Here is a 22,338-nt window from a genome sequence, read left to right as displayed (position 1 = left end):
GTAATACACTTAATTTTTACTAAAGATGGCGCTGGCGTTGTTTCCCCTCCACTTGTTTTCTTCTGAAATGCATGGGGCTTTAATTTCTCAAGAGTTGGTGTTCTTCATCGTAATGTCAATGTCGCTTGACATTATTTACATTATGCGTGCATTAAACGATAAGATTTAAAATGTGTGTGTAGTGTGTCTGTAACATGTAGTGTTCCTACGTGACCAATTGTACTCATCAAAAGCAATAATGGCCATTAAAATGCTCAACTCCTCAATTACGCAATAAAAATTTGCTCATCGCGACAATATGCGGCCACAGATAATCAATTTCTCTCTAACAGGAATAGTGGTGTGTTTATTTGTTTTGGTCGGATATGCGGCCGTGGATCTTGTGCCATGCGACAAAACCCGTCGAGTCTTCACCAACTCTTGGGGCGTTATCACCGACGGCCCCGTCGGCTCGAACTACACTCAAGACAGCCACTGCGAGTGGCTAATCAAGGCCAACGACAGTAAAAAATTCATCACTTTGAGTTTCCGAAGTATGGGCACTGAGTGCTCTTATGACTACGTTTTCGTTTACGATGGTGACTCGTTCAGATCGCCTCTTCTTGGTAGCTTTAGTGGCAAAACAGAGCCGCAACAAGTTATAGCGTCTTCAGGATACATGCTTGTGCTGCTTTACAGCGACACGAATTACGTTCTAGACGGTTTCCGGGCTGAGTTTTCCATAACCGACTGCCCCAACAACTGTTCCAACCATGGGCTGTGTTATGAACATGTCTGTGTGTGCGAGAGTGACGATTGGGGGGGTTATGACTGCTCCAAGAAGTTGTGTCCGCATAACTGTGGAAGCTCGCGACATCCTCGAAGAGGCCACTGCGAAAAAGGACAGTGTGTGTGCAAACCTGGGTACTCTGGACAGTCTTGTGGTTTATATGAAAAGGATAATGTAGGGAATCAGTGGCATTGGTTGTCGCATTCTGAAGGGGGCCTCCAACCGAGGGCGGCCCACACCGCAGTGTATATCGAATTGACGGACTCTCTCTACGTTTTTGGGGGGTACAATCTCAATCGCATTCTCAGCGCGTTAGAAATATACAGCTTCAGGAACAGTACTTGGAGGGACGAAAATGGGCAGATACTTCCAGATAAGGGGTTGTTTAGTTCGGTGAATCCCAGTGCTGTTGCCAGGCTCATACAGCACGCAGGGCCGGATTGGGAGCAAAAGTGGGGGTTGAACTCCCCAAAGTCGTTCTTTAGGAACTCTCTGTACGCTGTTGTGAACGATAACGCGACTGTGTTCACCAGAAGAAGACAAAGACACTCGCGGATACCCGATGGGCATAAGCCTAAAGCCCGGTACGGCCACGCGGCGTGTGCTCTAAGTGACGGCTTTGTTATCTTCGGGGGGAAAGTAGAAAATGGTAGCCTATCCAACGATTTGTGGTTTTACGACGTTCATTCCCGAAAGTGGCATCAAAGAGCTCTCTTATCAGAATTACAACCCCCTCCTTTGACCAGGCATACTTTAACAGCAGCCGGAGATGATATATACTTGTTTGGCGGGAGCACCGAAGATGGGGAATTCTCGTCACGATTATTTAAGATTAGACTTTCCTTCGATGGTGAGGAGAGTTGGGAAGAGGTGAGACCTCGAGGGGGCAAAGAATTGGACGTTCGAGTCGTAGCTCACACTACTGTATATCACCCTCCGACCAACTCCCTTTTAGTTTACGGCGGGATTGTAGCCGGGGTTGCTCGATTTTCAAAGTTATCAGATCGCATGTTCGCTTTCCAACTCGATAGTCGTCATTGGACTGAAATCCACTACACTAGAGAGCATCTCCGCGAGAAATTCGTCCCCAGAGAACGCGCTTTTCATACAGCCAACATCTTCGGCAACTACCTCATTGTGTTTGGTGGATATTCACACCGCCACAACAAAGAAGAGATCTGCTACGACAATCAAATGTATCTGTATCACTTAGGATGTCATACTTGGGTAAATCCCGAGATTCTGGGTAAAACCAATGATTCGCGCTATCCTAAACACCAAGGCGTGTTTGCCCATGCCGCTACTGTTCGTAATGGTAACACGTTACTTCTTGTGGGGGGCTATCACGGCAACGTAAACGGTGATCTCCTAGCTTATACGGTGCCCCCAATGATCGCAGCTCGCACAGGCGAGGTGTATGACCCAGAATCCGCTTGCATTCGCCATCGAAACTACGGCGAATGTTCCGCAGATCCCGAATGCGGCTGGTGCTCCGCCGATGAATTATGCTACGGTCGTACGATTGGCGCTAATTGCACGACGAATTTACAAACCACCCGATGCCCAGGAGTGTGCCCCGCTTTGGGCGACTGCCACTCTTGTTTGATCCACGGACACGTTCGTCCAGAAGCTCTCCCTTTAATCTCAGCCTCGCATAAACTCGGGTTGGGGGAATGCACTTGGTGCGTGCAGAACGCCCGTTGCCATCACAAGGACGACAACTACGGGGTTTGTGGACTGAGGGAGGATAGTCCCAGTCAGATACCCGGTTGGTGGGGTCCCAAGGGAACGGAAGTCGTCGAACCAAAGCAGTGCCGGGAATTGGATATGAGACCGGGATTGACCTTTGTGAAGTATCATCATCCCGTCAACTTTACACAGCCGGATCACGTTGCTATTATTAATGCGACGACGGTAAGCAAACGAGATTTATTGCACTGCGGATGTACGAGCAAAATCGAGGATCCTTGAAAGCGGCAATGTAACCTTTGGTCAGTCATGGCCTGCGAGGCAATAAAGAAGATTGCCGATTTATTCTAATGCGGTGCGAAATTCGCTTAGCTAAAATAGGCAGCTATTACCGATAATGTTCAGCTTTAAAAACATCAACGTTTTGGATAGGTAGATAATGCTGTATTATTTATGAATCATCGATAAATTACACGATCATTACTTCAAGTTATTTTATTTGAATGTCTGTAGTTTGGATGAACATTCCGAGTTTTAGTTTTTCGACCGAACGAGAGTGTTGGAAAATTCATTACTGTTGTAATTACACCATCTGCTCTTTCGTGGTGCACTTTATGCTGTTTCGTTCCGAGCGAGTAATTCATTTTTGAAGTAAAAGCTGCCGGCTTTTTAGAATGCAGTCTTGTTTCTTTTTCTGGGGGAAAAGTTACAAAAACTCCCCCGAGGGTTGAAACTGAAAAAGTGGCTACCACCATTACGCTATTCAAAACATTAAATTCTGGTAGAACCTACTCAATAAAAGAAATGAGTTTCTTAATTATTGATTTCACTGAAGGTTTCGTTCTATTTCAAATTCATTTTCTTTCTAAAACTGTTGTTCGCACGAGTTTTTCTTTCAGGTGTATAAGTTTCAATTTCATGGTCAACTCCTTTAATAACGTCTGTAATTGTTTCATGGACATGTTTTATGTAGTTAAGTTTTCAAATGGAAAGGGGGAAAATACTTTATTTTGTAAGTTGTTATTAAAACATTAAAGTAAAAAACACCAAATTTCGAAATTTTTTGTCAAAATGTCCCAACGGAGTGGCTTAGAAACATAGCCGCCAATAACAACTGACATGTAGCCAATGAAAAGTAACACAGGAAATAAGCGCTCGAGTTGGTTATTTTGTACGTTTTTTATTATAAAAACTACTTTGATAAATGCACTGAGAACCAATGAATTGATTCTTTTTTTGTACATGTTTTAATTAGCTTAGAAATTTAGCGAATAAACAACAGAATTCCGTACATCTAGCCAATGAAAAGTTACGCGGCATTCCAGCGTTCGAGTTGGTCGTTTTGCTCGCTTTTTTTGTTATAAAAAGTATTTCGATAAAGATAATGCGAGCCAATGAATTAATTCTCTGTGCGACTTTACTGACATTCTCCATTTTATAATGAAGAAAGGGTGGATCTTTAAATCCGCTGATTAAATGATAACTATTTTATCTAATCTTGTGATTTTTTTGGAAGATTCCGGCATGTCTCACAGCTTTGCTTGTAAATTGTATTATCCACTTCATTGCTAGAATTACGTTTTTGTCGTCGAAAAACTTTTTCGATGTTATTTAAAACTTTAAAACACGATTAAAATTGAACGTTGAAAAAATTAACTTCGACGCCGCTATTTGACTTCCAGAACGTTGAAATCACCGCGCTACACAATTCTAAAGTTTTTAAACGAATCGACCGGTTTAAATAATAAGAAATATTTTTTTGCGTCTCGGAAGTTTTCCCTTACAAATTGTAACGACGTGTTCTGATTTAAAAAGGACGATTTGAATGCCAACCCTGCATTCTTGCAGACGGTAGTTTTTCTTCCGTATAATTAGAATCGTTGTTGGCTCGGTATGCGCTCAAATTTAGCCCTGAAACTGATGAATTTCTAACATGCATACACCTTCGTTTGTCACAAGCTATTTGCAAATTTTAATGTAGCACACATAATTACCAGCAGCAGGAGGCCACAGACTAAGCTCGTAAACTGTGCATTATTACGTTGCTAATTTATAAGGATTGTATTAAAAGCGAAGATTATGTTTAAATTTTCAATAAGCTTAAGCCGCGAAAAAGAAGATTTTGATGCGGTTTTCAGCTCCGCTTGTTTCGAAAGAACGATTCCAGTTGTCTCTTGAGTGGTAATAAACTCTTATTTGAACCATGAAAGTTTAATTCGAACGTTAACATTCTCGTAAAAGTCATTCTATCAACTCTCAAGATTGTAAAGGAAATTTTAATATTTTATGTGGTCCCGGAAATCTTTTTTAAATTTGATACACTCGTTTCAAACTGATAATTAGATTATTAAATGACCCGGCAAAGTATTGATTTCGCCGCAATAAATAAATCAAAAGCTGATTTTTATTACTTATAGATCTGTAATTAACTCCGATTTGTTTATTTAAATTAATAAAGATTTAAAACTGAATTATTCAAATCTTTCCACTCCACTTTTTGTCATACCTTATTTAAATATTTAGAATTGGAATCTCATTCTATATGCTTACAAACGTAAACAAAACTCGTACAGCATCCTGAATTAGAGAGAACTTGAAAAGCAACTTAATAAAACATATTTTGCATCGTGATTTATAATCGAATAATAAAAACAACACGATACCTGTGCGTTGGGAGCTTATGGATTTTCCATTTTCCAGTCTTTTCTAAGTCGTTCTTGACCTTAAAACTATTGAATATAATATTTATGCAGCGTCTTGTAAATTATGCAGGGTTTTAATGAAATTTTAAGGGAACATCTGCGTTGTACAGAATTGTAAAGCTCTACCGACATCTAAAGGCAGAAAGGCTCGGCTAAATAGGTGACAGTTATTGATTTATAGTACTAAATTCGTTGGATATTAAATTATATCATTATCGGTCATTTTCAATAATAAGCGGTTTAGTTAGTTTAGTTAGAAACATGTGATGTAAAATTATCCAATTTTCACTTCTGATTAGCACATTTAAGTCCACTTTATGTCGTGACCATTGTCATCAAGTCTGACCTCCGCCAAAATTTGACTCGACTTGCATCATAAAATTTTTCGCTTTCGTTCGAAATCAGGTTTATTCTAAGTCGATCTGGTATTGGCAAAGCCTTGGGCAAATTCTATTCACAATACAACCGGATGACTTTTCAATAGAAACATTTTCAAAAGGGCGAATTCGCGCATTTTTCTCCGCCGAAGGTTGCTGTAGAAAACTGCTCAGACCCACGAATTCTTTCCTTAAATTGTGTCAGGCAGTTAAAATTGCATTGACTCGCTCTGAATTTATATAATCGAATTAGCCAATTTGTGAATGTTGTTTCAGGTGGATTTCAACAGCCCTACCAGTCCAATGTTGAGGGTGGACGCCACAGCCGGGGGTGAAATGGTGGCGCGACTTCTGGGCTTCTTGTGTTTACCCTCTGATTGGCAGGAAATGCTGAACGTCTGCATTAGTTACTGTAGCGCTACGTTAAAAATTTCCGATAATTTAGTTGCGAACGTCTCGGCTGAAAACAAGAATTGTACTCTGAGAAAATGGCCAATTAACGAAACTTCCAATAACGTCTCTGTGGATTTCGAGTCCCATAAAATCGTCAATTTAGGAGCGTACAATAGCCATCAACAGAGCAAAATGGAATTGCAACATCATAGAGATTCTGAGGACACACCAAAGGTGAGCTATTGTGGATTAATGATGACCCTGAAGTTGATAATTAATCTGTTTATATGCTCGTGGTGATTTGTATGAGTTGGAGAATTTCATTTGGAGGAAGCTATCAATTAATATTATTTCCATGAGTAATGGCAGTTGCTACCGTGCTCTTGTAAATTAACGCGAAGAAAACTTTGAGCAGGTTTTTATTTACTTGGATTGACGTAATTTGATGCAAATTACTTGCATAAATGTTATGATAACTACTATAATTGTATTTGAAAGACGACGTTTTCTGGGTATTCATCATTTAACATTTCTTGTGAAATCGTATTTACAAGTCCCATTTATTTATTCGAATCTGGTCCAAGGTGTAGTGATACATTATTATCTTTTTAGACACTTAAATGCCCTTTATGATACGTTTTTTTGTATAAACAATGTGGAATTAATTACTGGATATCCTTGAGTTTGTAATAATTACTACCTGAACGGTGACGTTTCAAACTACTTATGAGGCCAAATATCACTATTTCTAGGGTACAGATCTTGATGACATATCCATTTCGAAAGAAGAAAGTTTCGTATCAGTTTCTGCACCCATTTTTCTAAAATACCAGACGTGTCTTCGGTATTGCACACGTTATTTTGTCCACTTTTCTTAAAGACCTTGTGTTAGCGTTACGGTTTATGATTTATGGGAATGTGTTGCTAACAATGACAACGTTACTGTACTCATTGTTTGACAATGTCCTAGTATATTGCTGTCCTAGAAGTTTCTGTTCAATTGGGCATAATTTTAATGTTATCGGTATCACCAACACCGTGTTGTGTAAAGGTTACGCTTGTTTTTCCTAAGCTTAAATTCCTATTAACCTTTGATACTTATTATGTGGCCTTAAAATGCAATTAATTCACCGAGGAAAAATAACGAGATAAAAGTGGAATTTGTTTTATTACTCAACTTTCCCGGCTCTTTTTTATGAGTTAAACCTTTGACGAGATCAACTTTAGAATCAAGTTGCATTGATAGTTATTAATACGTGAAATCGGAATGATTTAATGTCTTTGGAGACAAAGTTTTGAAACAACTAAAGCCATAGTTAGGTAACACTATTTCTATCAATTGTGCAATGAATCTTTGGATTGTTGGGACTTTTCTTTTCTTACAATCCCAAAAAATATTCTTTGGAAATCCCATTAGTTGATGTCCCATTTTTTCTTGTTTGGATTGTGTTTCTTAGATATTTTTTTTTTGTATATTCATGCAGGATAATGATTATCAAAAATGACAAACTTTTATTCGTAATGAACTTCCGTTCTCAGTAACAAAAGTTGAAAGAACTGTAATATTTAGACGCCGAAACCGTAAATCACGAAAATCACGTTGTCAAAGGAGTAAGCGGAATTCGGTTAAATACGTGACGAAACTTTCTTGGGCGATTTTCTACAGTTTCTTCAGACACTTTTGTTCCTCATTATATTGTTTACGTGGCATTAATAAGATTTTAATTGTATAATAAAGAACATATTAAATGTAATAAAGGTTATCAAAGCGGCAACTTTAATAGTTAATTCTCACGCTTAATCTTTCCACCTGTGCATTTTGTTCGCTGTTATCCACCAATACTCATTTTTAACGAATAGAAACGAAAATAATTGTCGAAACCTCTCTTATCTATAACTAGAAGCTTATCAGGCCCGCTGTTTTTGGGTACCTGTTTATTCATTCATGATGTCCTCCTATATTGTTATTGCAAAAATGTTTTATCATTATCACATGCATTGAATTTTAATGATGATAAACGTCACTTCACGACTCTTGCAGGTCTTTACGTTCGAATACTTGAAACCCTACGCCAACGGCACTTGCTCTCAATACAAAAACTGTCTCTACTGCCTCACCGACTCCCAATGCGGTTGGTGCGAAGCAAACAATGAATGTGTGTCCCGTCTCGAAGACGAAAGCATCACTTGCACTGGCGAAGACGGCTATTGGCGTTATCTCACGCTCCAACCAAGCGCGTGTTCCAACTGCTCTAATTACATCTCTTGTGAAAGCTGCGTGTCGTCTGGGTTATGCCAGTGGTCAATTGAAGATGCCAAATGTTCCCGTGTGGTCCAAAAAGCCGAAGCAGCTACAAACGTGGAGCAGTGTCCAACGCCGTGTTATAAACGCCCGGATTGTTCCTCTTGTCTCGAACAGAAAGGGAGATGCGTTTGGTGCGAAGCAACTCAGCAATGTTTCAGTTTTTCAGTATACACAAGCGAATACCAATTCGGGTTGTGTAGGGAGTGGCTAGACCAAGCGTTTCCTCTGGTTACAGCACAAGATAACAGCTTGCTACCGGCGCCAAGAGCCGAAGAGCAGTGCAAATCATGTTCTCTGCATACTAATTGTTCGCACTGTTTGAGTTCGTTGAGTTGTGGGTGGTGTTACAACGCGTCTAATCCGATGACAGGTAAAACGTGGCTTATAATGCACATAAATTACCATGTGGTTTCAGGAATGTGCGTACAAGGGGATTTTAATAATCCACACACGAACTGCTCGGAGGCTTTGGGGATTCCTGACGCAAAATGGGCCTACGCCCAGTGTCCCGACGTCGACGAATGTGGATTAGGACTTCATGATTGTCACCCTCAGGCTATCTGCACCAACACCGACGGATCATTCAGCTGTCATTGCAAAAAGGGCTACATCGGAAACGGCCGCACTTCCTGTGTCCGGACATGTTACAACGTCTGTGTCCACGGGAAATGTCAAGGCGAGCCGGATTACGCCTGTAAATGCAACTTGGGGTGGTACGGGGATGACTGCTCTAAGAACTGCGGGTGTAACAACCACTCCGCGTGTCCAGAGGGTGAAGGTATTTGCGAGGAGTGCATGGAATGGACAACAGGGGAGTTCTGCGAAGAGTGCAAACCAGGGAGTTACGGAAATGCCACAACTGAACAAGGATGCCATCAGTGCGAATGTAACGGCCATGGAATTAAAGAAATGGGCGAATGCGATAATGTCACCGGCACGTGTTATTGTCAAGATAACACAGAAGGTGACCATTGCGATCGTTGTAAACTCAATTATTACGGGGATCCCAGAAATGGGAAACAGTGTTATTATCAATGCGAAGCCAGGGGCGTCCTCGACGAGTCCCGGGGACAAGGAATCAGTTCAATGCAAGCTTATGCGGCCCCCTGGGGAGGCTCTCCCACGAGAGAATGTCTCTGGATAATCAAACCAGCTATCGAATTCGGTACCCCAATCATCCAATTACAGGTAATTCAGAAACTAAGCCAACCAATTTTAATTCTTTTTCTCCACAGATAAATTCTAGTCAATTAAACGTAACCTGCGGCGAGAACGCTGTCTACGTCTATGACGGCCTTCCGGAACTCGTCGACATGGGCAGCCAGAGCGCCTTGTCCGCCGCGTTTTGTACAGATGAAGCTCTCCCAGTGTCTGTCGTAGAATCAAGAACCGGCCAACTGACTGTACATTACAAACAGGGTCTACTTGGCGAAGGTTTCAGCGCGATGTACAAAGTCTTAAGCTGTGATGACGTTTGCGAGTCGCCTCGAGTGTGTGTGCGTGGACAGTGTGTTTGTGAAGAAGGACTAGTAGGATTCAATTGCGAAGAAGTCATCTGTCCCAGAAACTGCAGTTTTACGCGACACCAAGGAGTCTGCGATAAAGCCTACGGACGATGCATTTGTGCAGCTGGCTGGGTTGGACCATCTTGCGATATAAGGTAGAGATAATTATTAAAAAATTTATTAAGTACGTCGTGTGACAGAGGTTTTCCGTGTTGCTTCAAGAAGTTTACCAAAATGTTAACATTGTTTTGGTCGTCTGCTGACATTAACATTACGATTATGTCGAAACGCGGGAGGTTTACGATGTTGCGGAGAACCGTAGAGAGTCTATCTACTTCTCCAGGGACGGCGAAATGGACACACAAACATTTTAACATCGTACTAAACATGGCGTTATCGAGTTTGCATCCAATTACTGAAAACCAAGTTTGAGATGTTGCGCTTTAGATCGGTACCAACCTTCAATAATTCTATCCATGTTGATACTTCGTAATATCGCAGCGTGTTGCTCCAACGTTTTATCGATGTTCGCCGAATTCCACCCTCTCAGAAAGTTGAACGGAGAGTTGATATCTTGGAGCATGTCAATATTTTCGTTCTCTTTTATGTACGGTTCTCCACCTGCGTGTTTGTCTTGTTTAATTGCGTGCTGGAAGCAACAGAGTCATGTTACGTGCATTGCGAAAAAATCTGGTACCTGTTGCGTCACACGTTGATTTGCCAGTTTTTCTTCTATTTGATTATTAAATTGGATAACAATTGGGCGGTTCCTTTCATTTTCGTCCGCTCGTGGTTCCGTGATCACTTTCGTCTTCTTACTCGTTATGCTACTACTGCTACAAATCTTCTCCAAATGATTAACCGTGCAAGAGTCATCTTCATCAACATCCGAATCCACCGAAACCAAATGAACTATTTGATTAGCCGTGTTGGCCTGAACGGTATACTCTTTAATCTTAGCACTATTTCCATCTGAGCACGTGATGAAGTGTGGTGGCGACATTTTGCTGGTGCCCGGAATTGGGATTATCACTTCTCTTTTATTTTTCACACTTTTCTTTTCAACATCTTGGACCACGAACCTCTTGGTGCGTCTCGCAATAGTACCACAGAGGCTTCTAAATTTCTCTGCAAGTTCCTGAGCATGAGTGTTGTTAGGGTCGTTTTGAATAGCTTCCTCGACGCTCTTTAAAGCTTCCGCATGTTTTCCCAAACCTTCTAGCGCTTGAGCTTTCCGTAACAGCGATTTTGTATTCGGTTCAATCGATAAAGCTGAGTGACAGTCGCCGACCGCGTTCTTGTATTTTTTCAATTTGATGTTAACTAGAGCTCTGTTGTTAAAACCGGCGAGCGTTGGCTTACAGTTAATGCTGTTGGTGTAGTGCCTTAAAGCTTCTTTAAAATCACCGGCTTTGTAAAACTCGTTACCTTTGTCTTTTTCGTAGTTTGCAGCGTGTAGCGCTTCGGCGTCAGTGGTAAATTCTTTGAAATGAACACTTTTTTTTGTCGTACACTTTTTCTCCCTTTCAAGTACGGATTTTTTCAAATTCTCTTCTTCTAGATCCATTTTCAGGATTTCTGTGTCAGGGTCGTACTTATCCCACGAAGAGTAGTCCGTTGATTTAATTCGTTTCATTTTAGTCTTTTCTTGCAGTATCGACTCATTCGGCTTTCGAACTTCGGGGAGAACAGCACTTGCAGGTCTTCTGTTTTTGAAAAACGCGAGCTCTTCGTCGTCTTTTGCGACTTTTGAAACCCATCGCGCTATATCGTTTGTGATTTCCTGTTTCTCGTTTCGACTGAGATGTTCTTTGGATAAAACCGGACATGGTTTTCTCAGGAGTTTACTTTTTGGCTTGATCACAGCGAGACGGTCTTCTGCACAACGTATGAGGTCAGGGAAATGTCCTTCTTCGCCCGATCTCAACACTTGGACGATCTTTTCTAGTTCTTTTCCGTCTTTGCAAGTCTCGATGTATGAAAATTCAAAGTGTTGGATTGGGATTCTGTACTTATCGATTAGAGAGTCGTGTTTTACTTTCGGGTAGTTCTCTTCAGGGTCAATTATTTTCTTTAAATCACTCTGCAGAACCATTTTCTTTGCATTCAGTGCAACTGTCAAATGTTACGTTTGATTTGGGTTTATTTTTTAAGTTGCTAGGTTTTGGTATTGATCAAACACAAGAAGTGGTATAGTTGGAAACAACAGTAGAAAAATGCAGTAATCAATACGACGAATTTCTGCTTTCAGGGCTAATGGGACGCAGATTCTCTTCACCGAGCTCTTCAACACGATCCGCTTAGCCGACAACGTGGAACATCTCCGAAATACCCTCCCTCGCTTTGGCCATTCTCTCGCTTCAGATCGTCGAGGCTCATTATGGATGTTCGGTGGCTATTCTCTCTCCCATGGTCCGTTAAACGATATCCGCTTATTCGACACTCGTAACAGTACATGGATGCAAGTCACGGTCGACTCCACCGACGCGAAAATGCCTCTAGTTCGCTACTTCCATGGTGGTGATATCATACATTCCAAACAAGCAATCTACATCTATGGAGGTTTAACAAAACCGATGAAGTCGGCGCATAATAGAACTTTAAACGACTTCTGGTACTTTGACATCCAGAATCAGCGCTGGGTGGAAATAGAAAATAAAACTGTGTGGCCGCCACCACTGTCGAGTCATACTTTGACGTCTTATCGTAATGCCACAGCGGAGAGTCTGATTTTAATTGGAGGGATTTCACCGCAGACTGATTCTCATGAAGTTGTTTGGGAGTTTAGGATGGATAAGGAAGAGTGGCAAGCGTGGAGTACAAAGGGACAAGGTCCGGATGGAATTTTCGGGCACAGTACAGTGTTTCATGCTCAAACTAACTGTCTGTATGTCTTTGGGGGGTACGTTTACGAGCAACAACAGTCCCGATTGTCCAACAAACTCTACATGCTCAACTACGATACTAAAGTCTGGATCGAGCTAAACGAACTGAGTGCCGGAACTTGGTATCTGGTAAGTTTACCACAAAGAAATCCAAGGCACTGTTAATCCGTAATTGTAGCCCCGACCCCGATTTTTCCACTCTGCCGTCACTACGGATAATTTCATGTTTGTGATGGGTGGACGCATATTCCCATGGAATATAAGCGACACACTTTACGCTTATTCGTATAATTGTAACCGCTGGATCAATCTAATGTCGGAAGGTAATTCCTATTTTCACTCTTAACAACGAGTTAAATTATTGTTGATAGCCTTGGAAAAAGTTGGTCCGTTACCCACCCAGACTTACGCCCAGGCGATGACAATAGAACCTGATGGAGACGCCGCGTACATTATCGGGGGCTGGGGAACAGACTCCCAGTGCACCGTTCTTCGCTTGGAGCTACCAGATGACTTATGCTCTCTTTGGCCCACTCGCGATAGCTGTTTCAGAATGGCGGGGTGTGGATATTGTGCTTTCAAAGTCGGGGATGATATTCTCTCGGAGGTCTGTCATACCAACGCGAAGGAGTGTCCTTTACAGGAGTCGCCGGTTAATGGTAAGATTTCCTTAGACTAGTAAGTTTGTACAACTTCCCTTTGTAGCGTCCAAGATATCGAATCCTGGGACAGTCTGCACGGACCCGGTGGTCTCCCGAAATTGTTCATCTATGACCAATTGCACTTCTTGCGTCCAAATCGGTTGTCGCTTCTGCGATAACACTTGTTCTTCGAACGCAACGTGTTCAGTGACTACCATAAGTCAGTGTTCACCCAATAATTGTTCTGGAAAAGAAATGGAACAGTGCCGACAAACTCCCGGTTGCGACTGGAGCTGCTTCAAAGAAGAATGCGTTGCTTGTAAGAATCTCCTATTGTGTTCTAATTACCACTTTAAAACTGTTTTTTAGTGTTAAAAGGTCATGAGCCCAGCCCTAAAGTGTGTCCACAACCCTGCATGCACTACAACTCCTGCGAAACTTGTTTGGACACCCCTCAATGCAGATGGTCCACGCAATTAGATGAGTGCATATCAGCCGCTTATCAACCTGCTTACTGTGCTGGCGGAGTGTGCGGTTTAGTTTTAGAATCCGACGATAAACAATACTGCCCCGCGCCTTGTAGCTCGTTTACGCAATGCTCAGAGTGTCTCGTACACGCACACTGTGGATGGTGTGCAGGTCCAGGAAACGGCGAAGGTATTTGTACAGAAGGATCCAACGACAGACCCATGCTTGGTACCTGCAACGACGTATATCTCAACACTAATGTTAATCTATCGGTAAGTCAGTACCACTCACAGCAAGTCGTTGAAACTTGTACCTAGGAGGATGACTTGAACAACACGTACACGTGGCATTGGAAGAGATGCCCTCCTGAAGACGAGTGCACCAACGGTCACCACAATTGCGCGTCGGAGTCTCAGCGTTGCGTTGACCGCGACGACGGTTTCGAGTGTGAATGTGGTCCAGGCTACAAACCGACAAACTCGACGAAGATTTCTACAGCTTCCGCTATTTGCGAGCCTGTGTGTACTCTGGGTATGTCGTATTCAGTTGTGATAACCTCAAGATCTAGCTTGATGTTGCTTTGCTTTGCTAGGCTGCGTTCGTGGTCAGTGTGTTCAACCTAACAAATGTCAGTGCGATTTTGGCTATGTTGGCGCTAACTGCAGCATCCAGTGTCAGTGCAATGGCCACGCTAACTGTGAAGGTCCCGATAAATTGGATAAGTGCTTAACTTGCCATAATAACACAATGGTGAGTCGTCTCACCTTCTTTAACTTTGACTTAAAAAACGGTTTTTAGGGAACTCAATGCGAGAAATGCAAACCGTTGTTTGTGGGAGATCCTTCAGACGGCGGGCAGTGCATGCCCTGTCTGGAGTACTGCCACGGACACACTTCCATTTGTGTAGATAACAGTACAGAGCTTGATTTTGAAGAGTACATTGATTTCGAATCAGAACGATTCTTGAAGAATTTGAAAGAAGGACCAAAGTCCGATGCCAAGTGTTTGAAATGCAGCAATCAAACTGCTGGAAGTAGATGTCAAGATTGTATCGGAGGTACGTAGAAGATCATTTCGTCTTAAAATAATTAACTTGTGGGTGTAGGTCATTTCAGAGGCACGGAGGACCACCGCGATTCTTGTAAACCATGCGAGTGCCATGGTCATGGTGACACGTGCGATCCTGTCACTGGTGATAAATGCAACTGCAAGAATAACACGGAAAGTGATGCTTGTGGCGGATCTGGAAAGAACTCTGCAAGTCCGTGTTGGAGAGTGCAGTGCTCAAAGTGCAAAGAGGGATACTTGGGGACGCCCACTAGCGGGCATCAGTGCTATAAGCAGATGTCTGTAGATTCGAAGATGTGCTTTGATGCCAAACCTATTGGTAATCCAGTTCATAAACTTGTTGACTAGTTTCTTAAAATGTCTGTTTTGTTTTAGATGAGTGTAAGATAAAGCCCAAGGCCCTCGCCCCCGGGGAGATGGTGTTCTTCGTAATCCAGCCCCGTTTTATGAACGTAGACATTCGAATAATGATTGACGTAACTCAAGGCAACTTGAACGTATACATGAGTACTCATGACGATACGTATATTGCATACCCCAACGCCACGACTGGCTTAAACAGTATTGATCTCGATGCTCAATACGGTCATTGGGACAACGGATCCCAAAAGACTAGAGACTCATTCTTAGAACGTGAAGCGGTGGGTCTCCGCACGTATATCACAATAACTCAACCTAATACCATCCTCGCTGTCAAAAACCTCAGAGATAGATTAGTGATAACGTTACCTCAAGAGTACCACAGCCTCGAATCCACAAGGTTTTTCCTTGTGCTTCAAGCGTTGGATGGTGGAGACACGGAGAAGAAAGCTGCGTACGGAATTGTTTTCTCGAGACAGGATCAGTTGCATATTGACCTTTTCGTGTTTTTCTCCGTGTTCTTCTCTTGTTTCTTTTTGTTCCTCGCGGCTTGTGTTGTGGCGTGGAAGGCCAAACAAGCCGCCGATGTTAGAAGAGCTCGCCGAAGACACGTTGTTGAAATGTTGCACATGGCGAAAAGGCCGTTCGCGAGTGTTACCTTAAATTTAAGTACCAGATCCAAACCTAAGAAGTCTGCACATTGTGATTTAAGGCCTGTTGCAGTGGAACCCACAGGTAAAATTTTCTTTGATTTTAACACAATTTTACATTCTGTTGTTAGATGATGGGCTCGCAGCCGTTGCAACAGTCTTCGTGAGCTTACCAGGAGGTCAGAGCCCCTGCGTAAAACTCGCTCTAGCGTCATCTCTAATCCTCCTCGTCCGACAGTTTCCTTCAGGAGGAAGGACTTTCCTTAGGAGGCGCTCCGCACACGCGGCGCCTCCTACTTAAGTATTGACTCTCTGAATATATGTACCTATATGTTTTATATGTTGCATAGATGAATGTTTATTTATAAATATAAATATTTTTTAAATGTTTATCTTTGTTAAGGTTGGCTCAGTCGTTTCAGCATCTGGTAATAGCAATATTTAACATCAAAATCCATGTCGTACCAGTAGTTCACTGCTATACATCTGTGGCTTTGTCTTACGTGGTGGAACCACAAGCTTGGTAAATACAAGCAGTCTCCTTTTTTCACTCTGACTTTATACTGAGTGGCCTTCTTAAACTGCGGGTACATTTCATAGTGCTTCTTTTTGAGAGGATCAACAGTAACCCATTCAATTTTCTCTTTCCCGCTGTCTTCAATAACACAGTCTGTCGTTACGTTTTTGTATGTTCCCACAGGATAAGTTTTATAAGGGACATACGGCAAATCTGTGGGGGGTATTAAGATGAAGTCTTTGTATCCGTCAATCACGCAGTAGATATTTTCGTACGGGTCCTTATGCACTAGAAGAGGTCTTGATTGTATTGGAACATGATCGGTGAAGAACTTACTGCTAGTGATGGCGCGGGCGTCTCCCATCCAGAAGTTTACAGCGTCTGGTTTCTTGTTGAAGGCTTGGGAAGCCCAACAAATTTCCTTATCCACGTCGTTCATTATTTCTGGGAAATCTGTCGTTAGATTCGAGTTCTGTTTCTGGATGTAAGAAATGTATTGTCTACCAAAAGAGAAAATATGAGTGATAGAACTCAGCGACCACAAGAATACCTCTCATCCTTTAGCTTTGTTAAGAATTTCCTCATCGACATGGTCTTTTCTTGGGGCATGACAAAGTATTGTACTTTCCCAGATTCTGTGACTTTGGTAGCTATACCATCAGCATAACCATTAGGTGTTAAGGCCACTGTAACTTCTTTGTCTGGTATAGTTTTCCTATAATTTCAAATCGGTTTCAATTCAACATAAGTTAAGTAGGTAATTTTACATAAAATATTCGGAGTTCCATTTTGAAACTGCCGGGAAGTCTTTGCATCCTCCTTCAATCAAAACGGGAAAATTTTTACTGACATATTCCCTGTGAAACTGTAAAGGCCACTTTTTCTCCAAAGTTTTGCCAACAGGAAGTAGCGGGACACTAGCGCGATTATGCAAGAGATCTGTAAAAGAAAAACTCCTCTGTAAACAGAATTGTGAGGTTATGTATTTTTCGCCTCCAAAAACTCACGTTAAACCCGAAAAAACGAACCAACTATTTGTAAAAACTTGCGTAAGTCCTCACCTGTGGTCTCACTCTTTAAAACCTCTAAAGCCTCCTCAACAACCTTGTTACTCATAATTTTGACTGTTTTCCAAAAATGAAGGTTATGTTTTGACAGCCCTTTGTTTACATTTTAAGAATGTCGTTGCTTCGGCCACACCGCCTCCCCACGAAGTTTCTAATACGAACAGCCACTTCTAAGTGTAAACTCCACGAAATTATTCGTGTTGACCACGCTGGAGAACTGGGGGCTGATGTTATCTACGCCGGGCAAATGGCAATCCTTGGAAGCACTTCGAAAGGCCCCATTATTAAACACATGTGGGACCAAGAAAAGGGCCATCGTGCCAAATTCGAGGAACTCATCAAAAAGCATCGTGTGAGACCGACTGTGATGACTCCTGTGTGGAATGTGGCAGGATTTCTCTTGGGAGCTGGTTCTGCGCTTTTGGGGGACAAAGCGGCGATGGCGTGTACTGTGGCTGTGGAGACTGTTATTGTAGATCATTATAATGATCAGTTGAGGACGCTGATGGAGGATCCTGAGGTTAATAAGGAGCTGTTGGAGACTATTAAGCAGTTTAGGGATGAAGAACAGGAGCATCATGATTGTGGGATTGATCATGGGGCCGAGCAAGCGCCGTTTTACCAGGCTCTGACTGAGGCCATCAAGATGGGGTGCAAGGGGGCGATTGCCATTTCTAAAGTCATTTAAAACTGTAAATTATCTTGTTGAAATTAAAAATATCAAATTCAAATTTGTGTTTTTATTTCAGTCCATCTAAAAACCCAATCGAAATTACCCATTACAGGTATTAAAAAGTATCGATCATGCATGCGAACAGGTTTTTTTAGAAGTAATTATTATCAATCAAACTCTATTTTATCATTTCCAGCATTGTTCTTAATAACAATGCATTTCTTATAGAAACTTCTTTGCTATAAATCAGCGACTTGAATGACACAAGATCATAAAGCAACTGCACGTGCTCAGTAATATCGTCTTTAACTAATAAATTACAATGTAATAACAAGAAACATCTTTTTTGAATTCCACTCCGATTCTCTTCTAGAAAGACAATATTTCCTAAGCGACACATTCACCACTCGCTGGCTATTGCAAACGATTATTGGCGTGTATTGAGGTGGAAGATATTGCTGAAATATCAGAAAATTCGTTTTTTTGGGGCTCAATCATCGATTATTGTGGAGCCGACCACTTAAAGCCACACTTTTCCTTATTAAAGAGTCACGTTGAACCCACACCCTAAAGTATAACCAACGTGAAAAAAAAGCTACAAGCCGTCACCAACGGCTACAGTGTCACCAACGTGAAAAAAACTTACAAAGCCGTCCGTTTGTATAACATTCTTTGCATTTTCCCACAGCGATGATAAAAAGTGTTCCTGATAAGAAAAGGTGGCACGTGCTTTCTGGTTTAAACTTTCTTTATTGTATGCAACTGGAATTATTTATTTGTTTCAAAAATAAATGAGGCGTAGGTTTAGTTGGAGTTAATGGAAAAATTGGTGTTTTGGACGGAAACTGAAAATTTCCCAATAACAACGCTGTTGGCCTCTTTGTTTTATTTTTAACCTTGGTCACAAAAATTGGACTTAATATAAATAAATTAATCAAATGTAAAGTAAAACACGATTTTCGGAACTGTTTTTAACACGATGAGTAAGTTTTTGGCATAATCTCGAGAAACAACTTATCTAATTTAAGCGTCTAGTCGCTCTTCTTCCAAGACAAAATCATTCAAAACTCTTCAAGTGGGGGAAGGAAAACAAGCCTTAATAAAGCTAAATTATTGTAGGTTTATGCAAAGACTTAGAGTGTTTCACATAAGAATGGACGAGGGACTCTCTAGACAAAAGTAAGAGTTATTGACATTATTCTTTCGTTTGGTACGATTTTTTTAGAAAATATTCGTGGTGGGAGCGACGCACCAAAACCGAAAAATGTCTGATTGTGTTAAGTGGTTTTTGTGTTATTGTAATAATCTATCTAGCATCAAATCTCTTGATGACATTCCGTCCAAGTAGGTAAGTAACTGTCTTTCATAACGCAATGAATTGAATTTCGCAGAAGAGGGAGTCCGCAAAGATGTGTGCATGACAGAGAAGTGTATTCGATTCGCTGCTAACATCTTAGAGAAAATCGACAAGACTGTAGATCCATGCGACGATTTTTACAAATTTGCTTGTGGGAATTTTATCAAAAATGCTATTATCCCTGATGACGAACTCATGATTTCGTCTATGTCAGAATACATGTAGGCTTTTTCAAATTGTTTTGTGTCTCCAATAACTGGCTTTTTTCAGTGATAAAATATCTCTTCAATTAATGAACATCTTTGAAGAACCAATGCGGGAAAATGATCCTCATTCTTTGAAGTTGGTGAAAGCTGTGTATAAATCTTGCATGAATAAGACAAAGTCAGAAAAACAAACACTGAATTTTATAAAAACCGAAATAAAAAATTTGGGGGGTTGGCCGGTTTTGGAACCACACTGGAACGAAAAACTATTTGACTGGAAAAATGTCATGTACCGTTTGAACAAAATCGGATGGAGGATCCTTTTTTTCATGTCAATGGATGTTGATATTGATTTGAAGAACTCCACAAAGCACATCTTCACAGTAAGTCCTCTAGAACTTGGTGGTTTTGTGTATTTTAGTTTGTAGATGTCTCAACCATCTTTTAACATTGATAGATTTAGAAAAGGTTTTAACGACTCTGCTGTTAAAGCAACTTTCAAATACTCTGTTGAAATCGCTGTGCTCTTTGGTGCTGATAGACAAACAGCAATTTCCGACACAAAAGATGTTATTAATTTCTTGATTGATTATTCACGACTAATGACTACTTACGAAGAACGAAATAACACCAATTTAGAGTACAATTTGTTTACAATTCGAGAGTTACAAAGGAAATTTTCGGGGTTTCCCTGGCTCAAACTAATCAATAATTATTTATCACCAATGCACATGCTGACGTCTGATGATGTTGTAAATGTCCGGATTCCGAAATTTTTTGAGAAACTAGAAAAGTTTTTGCCTACTGTGAAAAAAAGGTTCGAGGGTTTTTCCGGCTAATTTGTATACAACTTTTTTTGTAGGACTTTGGCAAATTATATGTTTATGGTTGTTGTTCAAAGTAGCGTGGATTATTTACCTGAAGAATTTCAGAAGAAAGAGTTGGATTTTTTGAAAACAGTGTACGGACAAAATCAGATTGCTCCTAGATGGAAAATATGTGTGAAACAAGCGCAAAAGTACGTAGGAAAAAATATCTATTTGTTTACGGATTAGTTCAATCAAGTTATTTAAATTAAACAATTAAAATTGCTTGTAATTCTGTATTTTTAGTTTAGATATTGCCGTTTCTTCTTTTCACATCAAGCACCTTTTCGACAAGACTAAAAAACGCAAAGTGAGAGTATTGACAGAAGACATTAAAAGCGCTTTCATTGACACCCTGCACAAAATCAGCTGGATGGACCGAAAAACGAAGAAGCACGCTCTTCTTAAAGCCGAAAAGATGAATTCTATAATAGGTTATCCTGATGAGTTGTTGGACGATAAAAACGTGGAGGAATACTATCAAGGAGTAACTTTCACGGCATTAACAATTACACTTTATTTTCTTTGCTTTCAGTTGGAGCTGGACCTCGACGATCTTTTAATAAAGATTAACTTTAATCTGTCTCATTTCTTCCACATGAAAGGCGTTCAAAAGTTAAGACAACCAGTAATAAAGCCTGATTGGAAAACCCAAACGAATACTTACTTTGTTAATGCGTTTTACTCGGAAAGAGACAATATGATTGGTAATCATTTGATTTTTCTCTGTGCAAATATGAACTAATTTTCTCAGAACTACCAGCTGGAATTCTTCAAGACTACTTCTTCGACTCGGAAAGACCCCAATACGTAAATTATGGATCAGTAGGAGGAACCATTGGCCATGAAATAACTCACGGTTTCGATGATCGTGGCAGACAGTATGATAAAGACGGTAATTTGATTGACTGGTGGGAACCAGAAACCAATCGAACTTTTGGAAGGAAGAGTCAATGTTTTGTCGAACAATACAGAAACTACACGATCCCTGAAATTGAAATGAGTTTAAATGGAGAAAAAAATTTAGCGGAAAACATTGCTGATAATGGAGGCATTAAAATTGCATACAGGGGGTATTTGAAATGGTTAGCAAGGAATAAACCGGAGCCGCAACTTCCGGGATTACCGTATACACCGAGACAATTGTTCTGGATAAGTTCCGCTACAACCTGGTGTACGAAATACAAGAAGGAGACGTTGAAAGAAATTGTGATTTCAGGATACCACGCACCTAGTTATTTTCGAATTATTGTGCCTTTTATGAATTCAGATCACTTTGGGAGGGACTTTAACTGTCCATTGGGGTCACCTATGAACCCAAAGTATAAATGCAGAATCTGGTAATGCAATAATTTATAACATTCATAATTCATAATGAACAGTCGTGTTAACGTAACATAAATAAACCTGAATTATTTGTATCTTATCTAATTATTTAACACCAATGTCAAACTTTATTGTGCAAAAATGGGATGGTATTGTGGATTATATAATTTTTAAATTACAGTACAATATCGAATATTCGTGCTTCTCGGGACCGGAGCCTTCATGGATAATAATCGAAAAACACTGATAATTCAGTTGTTAAATAAGCGTACATTTAAGGCAACAGAATAATTTGAAACGTTTTTTTTAATTCAAAATACACTGCATTTCAAAAAAAGTGAACCACCCTGAAGGAGTAGACGTAGGGTCTAATTCTAGTTCGATTTTGCGTTAACGCAAACCGTGGTTATGTACCATGGATATTGCGGCATCCGTCATTCGGCTTCATTTTACCCAAATTTTGGAGTTGAATCTTGCTTAATTGGTTAGCACTACAAGAATGAGATGATGCAAA

At 40.8% G+C, this 22,338-nt stretch overlaps 5 protein-coding genes across 7 annotated transcripts; 3 read left to right on the top strand and 2 right to left on the bottom strand.

Annotated features, from left to right (window-relative positions):
* The first annotated feature begins 95 nt into the window (after positions 1-95).
* On the top strand, positions 96-16,202 carry Megf8 (multiple EGF like domains 8). The gene is made up of 16 exons (XM_088037591.1): positions 96-2,683; positions 5,814-6,164; positions 7,972-8,605; positions 8,651-9,423; positions 9,471-9,895; positions 11,992-12,754; positions 12,804-12,948; positions 12,997-13,284; positions 13,331-13,585; positions 13,636-14,006; positions 14,052-14,265; positions 14,327-14,484; positions 14,533-14,791; positions 14,840-15,121; positions 15,178-15,897; positions 15,944-16,202. Exons 1-16 carry the CDS (start codon positions 299-301, stop codon positions 16,111-16,113), a joined length of 8,193 nt encoding a protein of 2,730 aa, XP_087893717.1. The 5' UTR covers positions 96-298; the 3' UTR covers positions 16,114-16,202.
* On the bottom strand, positions 9,902-11,996 carry Spag1 (Spag1 axonemal dynein assembly factor; the record flags this gene model as incomplete). The annotated part of the gene is made up of 3 exons (XM_088035436.1): positions 10,438-11,996; positions 10,200-10,389; positions 9,902-10,155 (listed from the first exon to the last, which is right to left on the bottom strand). Coding segments are annotated over exons 1-3 (1,842 nt in total), but the record flags the coding sequence as incomplete, so codon positions are not given.
* Positions 16,088-17,517, bottom strand: LOC148175089 (bifunctional peptidase and (3S)-lysyl hydroxylase JMJD7-like). The gene is made up of 5 exons (XM_088037592.1): positions 17,391-17,517; positions 17,097-17,268; positions 16,880-17,044; positions 16,666-16,829; positions 16,088-16,617 (listed from the first exon to the last, which is right to left on the bottom strand). The coding sequence occupies exons 1-5, from the start codon at positions 17,443-17,445 to the stop codon at positions 16,211-16,213; spliced, it is 963 nt and encodes a 320-aa protein (XP_087893718.1). The 5' UTR covers positions 17,446-17,517; the 3' UTR covers positions 16,088-16,210.
* Coq7 (ubiquinone biosynthesis protein COQ7, mitochondrial) lies at positions 17,262-18,127 on the top strand. Its single transcript, XM_088037593.1, has 2 exons — positions 17,262-17,378; positions 17,508-18,127. Exon 2 carries the CDS (start codon positions 17,509-17,511, stop codon positions 18,082-18,084), a length of 576 nt encoding a protein of 191 aa, XP_087893719.1. The 5' UTR covers positions 17,262-17,378; position 17,508; the 3' UTR covers positions 18,085-18,127.
* A 1,060-nt stretch (positions 18,128-19,187) lies between these two features.
* Positions 19,188-21,919, top strand: LOC148175087 (neprilysin-2-like). 3 transcript variants are annotated; one of them, XM_088035815.1, is made up of 9 exons: positions 19,188-19,248; positions 19,295-19,413; positions 19,461-19,647; positions 19,697-20,015; positions 20,061-20,449; positions 20,495-20,650; positions 20,745-20,985; positions 21,034-21,205; positions 21,253-21,919. In XM_088035815.1, exons 1-9 carry the CDS (start codon positions 19,193-19,195, stop codon positions 21,840-21,842), a joined length of 2,229 nt encoding a protein of 742 aa, XP_087891941.1. In that variant the 5' UTR covers positions 19,188-19,192; the 3' UTR covers positions 21,843-21,919. The 3 variants fall into 3 exon arrangements, with proteins under 3 accessions (XP_087891941.1, XP_087891944.1, XP_087891942.1); XM_088035818.1 differs by having other exon boundaries at positions 19,295-19,417; positions 19,464-19,647; XM_088035816.1 differs by having other exon boundaries at positions 19,295-19,417.
* The last annotated feature ends 419 nt before the right edge of the window (positions 21,920-22,338 follow it).

The sequence above is a fragment of the Gnatocerus cornutus genome, chromosome 5 (genome assembly GCF_029298725.1).
Source record: "Gnatocerus cornutus isolate USDA-ARS CGAHR chromosome 5, icGnaCorn1.1, whole genome shotgun sequence".
NCBI classification, from domain to species: Eukaryota; Metazoa; Arthropoda; class Insecta; order Coleoptera; family Tenebrionidae; genus Gnatocerus; species Gnatocerus cornutus.
Note: the sequence above shows the minus strand (reverse complement) of the source record. Positions and strands in the feature narration are given on the sequence as shown.